The sequence below is a fragment of the Salvelinus sp. IW2-2015 genome, unplaced genomic scaffold (genome assembly GCF_002910315.2).
Source record: "Salvelinus sp. IW2-2015 unplaced genomic scaffold, ASM291031v2 Un_scaffold6998, whole genome shotgun sequence".
Lineage (NCBI taxonomy): Eukaryota > Metazoa > Chordata > Actinopteri > Salmoniformes > Salmonidae > Salvelinus > Salvelinus sp. IW2-2015.
In genome coordinates, this window is record NW_019948259.1 from 7656 (window position 1) to 14611 (window position 6956).

The window sequence follows — 6956 nt, forward strand, 5'->3', positions numbered from 1 at the left end:
GCCATGAAGAGATGTCCTAATATCTTCTTCTGTTCCCAGAGTCTGGAGTCTGCCATGAAGGATCTCAAGATAGTCTGATACTCTGACCCTCTGTCGACCAGCCGACCAGCCGACCAGCCGACCAGCCGGCCAGCCGACCAGCCGACCAGCCGGGATATGAAGAAATCTCACCTCTTTGCCTTTCTGCTTCTCTGCGTCTGTCTGTCTCTGCTGCTGCTGGAGACATCTCCTTTCTGTCTAGTAGTGCACTAGGTCGACCAGGACCCATAGGACTCTGGTCAAAAGTAGTGCACTAGGTAGACCAGGACCCATAGGACTCTGGTCAAAAGTAGTGCACTAGGGTAGACCAGGACCCATAGGACTCTGGTCAAAAGTAGTGCACTAGGTAGACCAGGACCCATAGGACTCTGGTCAAAAGTAGTGCACTAGGTAGACCAGGACCTATAGGACTCTGGTCAAAAGTAGTGCACTAGGTAGACCAGGACCCATAGGACTCTACCAGGGTATAGGAGACCATTTGGGACACATCTTAGTTTTTTATTCTATCTTCTTTGTTTTAGAATCCAGGAAATGCTTGTGAGCGATGTTCTTCTGTTCCGTCAGGTGTTCTTCTGTTCCATCAGGTGTTCTGTACTGATAGTTGTGCCTGGACATACATGCTGTGCTCTAATATACGGGACGATTCTGGAATTAGTTGACATGGGTTTTGTTTTGGTGTTCACACATGTATGTGTTGGATTTACAGCACAGAACCAAGAAAATAAAAAAATCTAAACTGAGATTTTTCACTTCAAATTAAAATAAATAGAATGGACTTAACTCTTATAAAAAACAGATGACAGTTTTTGATAGTGCAGTAAGTGCAGTCGACTGGTATTCTGGACGTAGTCATTTCAGAATAACTGCSCTCTGACCGCAATCTTTTTTTTGTAACGGAAATTATTTMGAWTTCGAATTCATTTGGTTGGAAGCAGGTGATTCGTTTACTGTACGATCTATTATATCTGTGGTAAGTTGCAGGTGCCTACAGGGTAAAAACAAAATGCCATTCAACCAGTTTTGAAAAGAGGAAACAGGACATTCTGCTCCAACGAACTCCGTTATCAAGTGCAATATATTAGAGCGCAACTGTAGCTATAGGACTTATTATAACAGGACGCCTCAGAGGAACGCTACAGCAGGTATTTATATAATCATGAAGAAAGCCAAGCAGCAGTACCTGTTAAATGCTTATGCTGGTCATAATATGCATTTAATAAATGATTTACTATCATAGACGGTTTGTGCGTGTGTGTCTGTCCCAAGTGTTTGATAAGACTGATCTGACGTTAACTAGTAAGTGTTATGAAAATGTGTCGAGACACGCCGAATTTCAGACCGCAGTTTAATATAAACTCATCACGTAAATCATTCAGACACTCAAATTCAGAGCCCTTTTGTTTTGTTTAGGTGTCGGACTCCCGCCATCTAGCGGCTACATTCAGTACGCACAACGTTGATAAACTACCAAAAGTCTTGGAAATAGATGTTTTGTTCAAGCTTTGCTGGAAGTGTTTTTATGTTAAATATTACGACACGTTATGATGTTGACAGGAATTCTGACTTGCTGCTGTAGCCGTCCGTTTTGTTCTAGAAAATAAAGAGAAAGAACCAACTATTATCCAACCCAATATCTCTGGCCGCTTAAAACAACATCACGACTTGGATCCAGATTGAACCGTTACCGATTTCTTGTATTTTTTTTAAAATATTTTTTTAATATATTTTTTTTTCTCCCGCGACGCAGGAAGACTGTTTCCCCTGGAAACCGTTTCCATCGTTCGCACTTCCGGGTGTAGCCTGTTCTGAATCTAGCAACATATATCGTCGCKGCAGCACCTCGTAATCCCGGATACCCGGTAGTCGGTGATCACCAGCAGCAGCAGCATCAGCCGTGGTTTAGATGTCTTTTAGATAGGTAGTAGCAACACACCGCCGGAATCAAACCAAACCAAGACGGGACGGACGAGAAACAGCGCTGCTCAAACACAACACTGAAGACAAACATTTTTTATATCATTACACCACGTCTCTACGTCAACTGTTGCTTTTTTAAAACATTTTAAATGAATCTTGTAAGGTATGTGGTTTTTATTTTTATTTTTATAATTTGCACCTAAATGTGTACACATCGTGACGCCCAGTTTGTAGACGTTGTATCAACGTGAATGTGTTGGGTTTGATAAACCGAACAGACACATATCGCACAATAACCAGCTGTGATGTCGCTAACCTATTTGGGACTCACTATGACAGCTGCTCCTAATAGTAGTTTGGTTTATGTAACGCTATTATTTAGTACAATAGTGTAACGATTCTGGGTTTATAAGCGCGGAAATCGACTCTGCCGCACGAGCAGGCTTTTGCGGCACAGTCAATGACGCGCTGGACTTCGGGCTTGAAGGTCGAGGGTTCGAGACCTGTTTCATTACAATATGATAATAATACAATAATAATACAATAACAATACAATGATAAAGAGGTGGAAAACGGCTAGAATGGTTGAATATCTGAGTTCTGTCTACGTCGCCTGGGAGATGATCTGTTTTACAGTAGAATAACGAATACCGATTATAGTCCTTATCTATAATACCGACCCCTCTACAGCCCCGCGATGACCGAAAGGACCGCGCGGGAACGTATCACTTTTACTAATCTATTTGATATCAGTGTCCTTGTACAGGCTGCGTTGCCATGGCCACGTTGTTTTCATGGGTTCTGATTTAAAGTAGTTATATCATCAGATGACAACATCAGACTGATGCATTTACACCAGTAGACTTTTACTAGGGCCGTGTGTGTGTGTGTGTGTGTGTGTGTGTGTGTGTGTGTGTGTGTGTGTGTGTGTGTGTGTGTGTGTGTGTGTAAACTGTGAGAGGAGATGACAGATAGGTAGTTGTATTGTTACTATCCTCCTGTACTACTACGCCACTTTGTATTGAAGCAGACAGACAGGTCTGGACACACTGAGTGACTACAGACAGACAGACAGGTCTGGACACACTGAGTGACTACAGACAGACAGACAGGTCTGGACACACTGACTACAGACAGACAGACAGGTCTGGACACACTGACTACAGACAGACAGACGGGTCTGGACACACTGACTACAGACAGACAGACGGGTCTGGACACACTGACTACAGACAGACAGACAGGTCTGGACACACTGACTACAGATGGGCAGACAGGATACTGCAGTCAGAAAGAGAGTGTCACACACACAGAGTCTGGACTAGGTGTAGCCCTGCTGGGCTTTGGCTCTGTGATCTGTTGGTCTGGCCTGGCCATGTGTGTGTGGCCTGGGGCTCAGGTCATTAACAGACAGCTTGATAACCTAATTAACAGAACTGCCAGCTGTCTGTATAGGGAGGGATGGTGGGGAGAGGGAGGGATGGAGGACGGAGGGATGGATGGATGGAGGGGGGAGGGAGGGATGGTGGGGAGAGCGAGGGGTAGAGATGGAACGAGAGAGAGGTGGAAAGAGAGAGAGAGAGAGGTTAGATGGAGAGTTAAGAGAGAGGGTAGATGGAGAGTTAAGAGAGAGGGTAGATGGAGAGTTAAGAGAGAGGGGTAGATGGAGAGTTAAGAGAGAGGGGTAGATGGAGAGTTAAGAGAGAGGGGTAGAAATGGAAAGAGAGGTGGAAAGAGAGAGAGAGAGGGTAGAGTTGGGAGAGAAAAGAGAGGGATAGAAATGGAAATAGAGAGTAGAGAGAGGTGGAAAGAGGAGAGAGAGGGTAGAGATGGAGAGAGTGAGAGAGGGATAGAAATGGAAATAGAGAGTGAGAGAGAGGTGGAAAGAGAGAGAGAGAGGGTAGAGATGGAGAGAGTGAGAGGGGTGGAGAGAGAGAGAGAGAGAGGGTAGAGATGGAGAGAGTGAGAAGGGTGGAAAGAGAGAGAGAGAGGAAGGAGGAAGTCCTGTATTCAGGCCAGGTGCTGTGTTTAGAGACTAGAGAGGGACAACTCAACCTACATTATAGTGTTTAGAGAGGGACAACCTCAACTACTTATAGTGTTTAGAGACTAGAGAGGGACAACCTCAACCTACTTTATAGTGTTTAGAGACTGAGAGGGACAACCTCAACCTACATTATAGTGTTTAGAGACTAGAGAGGGACAACCTCAACCTACATTATAGTGTTTTAGAGACTAGAGGGCCAACCTCAACCTACATTATAGTGTTTAGAGACTGAGAGGGACAACCTCAACCTACATTATAGTGTTTTAGAGACTAGAGAGGGACAACCTCAACCTAACTTATAGTGTTTAGAGAGGGACAACCTCAACCTACATTATAGTGTTTAGAGACTAGAGAGGGACAACCTCAACCTACATTATAGTGTTTAGAGAGGGACAACCTCAACCTACATTATAGTGTTTAGAGACTAGAGAGGGACAACCTCAACCTACATTATAGTGTTTAGAGACTAGAGAGGGACAACCTCAACCTACATTATAGTGTTTAGAGACTAGAGAGGGACAACCTCAACCTACATTATAGTGTTTAGAGAGGGCAACCTCAACCTACATTATAGTGTTTAGAGACTAGAGAGGGACAACCTCAACCTACATTATAGTGTTTAGAGACTAGAGAGGGACAACCTCAACTACATTATAGTGTTTAGAGAGCTAGAGAGGGACAACCTCAACCTACATTATAGTGTTTAGAGACTAGAGAGGGACAACCTCAACCTACATTATAGTGTTTAGAGACTAGAGAGGACAAACCTCAACCTACATTATAGTGTTTAGAGAGGGACAACCTCAACCTACATTATGAGTGTTTAGAGACTAGAGAGGGACAACCTCAACCTACATTATAGTGTTTAGAGACTAGAGAGGACAACCTCAACCTACTTTATAGTGTTTAGAGAGGAACGACCTCAACCTACATTATAGTGTTTAGAGAGGGACAACCTCAACCTACATTATAGTGTTTAGAGACTAGAGAGGGACGACATAACCCACATTATAGTGTTTAGAGACTAGAGGGACAACCTCAACCTACTTTATAGTGTTTATAGACTAAGAGAGGGACAACCTCAACCTACATTATAGTGTTTAGAGACTAGAGAGGGACAACCTCAACCTACATTATAGTGTTTAAAGACTAGAGAGGGACAACCTCAACCTACATTATAGTGTTTAGAGACTAGGAGGGACAACCTCAACCTACATTATAGTGTTTAGAGACTAGAGAGGGACAACCTCAACCTACATTATAGTGTTTAGAGAGGGACAACCTCAACCTACATTATAGTGTTTAGAGACTAGAGAGGGACAACCTCAACCTACATTATAGTGTTTAGAGACTAGAGAGGGACAACCTCAACCTACATTATAGTGTTTAAAGACTAGAGAGGGACAACCTCAACCTACTTTATAGGGACGAGGGTGAATGTTGCTGCTAGACGCTGGTCTTGGGTCAGTTTTGCGTTTTTATCCACTAATGGTTAAGGTTAAAATTGGGAGAGGGGAAGCTGATCCCAGGTCTGTACCTAGGGGAAAACTGATCCTAGGTCTGTACCTAGGGGAAGCTGATCCAGGTTCTGTACCTAGGGAAGCTGATCCAGGTCTTTACCTAGGGGAAGCTGATCCTAGGTCTGTACCTAGGGGAAACTGATCCAGGTCTGTACCTAGGGGAAGCTGATCCTAGGTCTGTACCTAGGGGAAGCTGATCCTAGGTCTGTACCTAGGGGAAGCTGATCCCAGGTCTGTACCTAGGGGAAACTGATCCTAGGTCTGTACCTAGGGGAAGCTGATCCCAGGTCTGTACCTAAGGGAAGCTGATCCCAGGTGTTTACCTAGGGGAAGCTGATCCTAGGTCTGTACCTAGGGGAAGCTGATCCCAGGTCTGTACCTAGGGGAAGCTGATCCTAGGTTCTGTACTAGGGGAAGCTGATCCTAGGTCTGTAACCTAGGGGGAAGCTGATCCCAGGTTGTACCTAAGGAAGCTGATCCCAGGTCTGTACCTAAGGGAAGCTGATCCGCAGGTCTGTACCTAGGGGAGCTGATCCCAGGTCTGTACCTAGGGGAAGCTGATCCCAGGTCTGTACCGAGGGGAAACTTCACCCAGAACACATTATAGAGACTTACTGGGCAGGAGTCTGTTTGACAGACTGGGGTTGGACCCTGTGACTGTTAGCCAGTTGAGCTAAAGCCCTAGGAGCTATGCAACTCTTCGTGTGTGTGTGCGGTGGTGACAGTGACAGGATCTCTGTTCTTTCACAGAAACGGAAACAAACACACACACACACACCCGACCACCCCGCCTTTTCTTTGTGGCCCAGATATAACCGCTGACGTTACACACACCGTGTGTGGTGTGTGTGTTGTGGTGTGTGTGTGTGTGTGTGTCTACGTGTGTGTCTACGTGTGTGTTGTGTGTGTTACTTGTGTGTGTGGTGTGTGTCTGTGTCTCTGTGTGTGTGTGTTCGTGCTGCTGTGTGTGGTGGTGTGTGTGTGTGTGTGTTCCTGTCTCCGCACGTCCTCTTTTCTTCATGCTAATTTAATCACTGAGAAAGGGAAGAGGAGAGATGGATCTGGAAGTGAGGAGAAGGATGGAAGGAGAGGAGAGATGGATCTGGGAGTGAGGGAGAGGAGAGATGGATCTGAGAGGAGGAGAAGGATGGAAGGAGAGGAGAGATGGATCTGGGAGTTAGGAGAAGGATGGAAGGAGAGGAGAGATGGATCTGGAAGTGGGAGAAGGATGGAAGGAGAGGAGAGAGAGTGGATCTGGGAGTCAGGAGAAGAGATGGATAGGGGAGAGGAGAGATGGATCTGGGAGTTTAAGGAGGAAGGAGATGGAGAGGATATTGGAGTGAAGAGATAATGGATGGAGGAGGAGGAAGGAGGGAATTGATCTGGAGATGAATAGAGGAGAAGGAAGATGGATTCTCTGGGAGTGAGGAGAA

General features: G+C 45.2%; 1 protein-coding gene across 1 annotated transcript in view; it reads left to right on the top strand.

The window, feature by feature from the left end:
• The window catches only part of LOC112079136 (actin-related protein 2/3 complex subunit 1B), a gene marked incomplete at its 5' end in the record, with an annotated part of 6248 nt that extends 4973 nt beyond the window's left edge, over positions 1-1275 (top strand). Inside the window, one exon of the mRNA XM_024145170.2 lies at positions 40-1275. Coding sequence (XP_024000938.2) covers positions 40-78 — 39 coding nt within the window. The remainder of the gene's footprint in view (positions 1-39) is intronic.
• Between the last annotated feature and the right edge of the window lie 5681 nt (positions 1276-6956).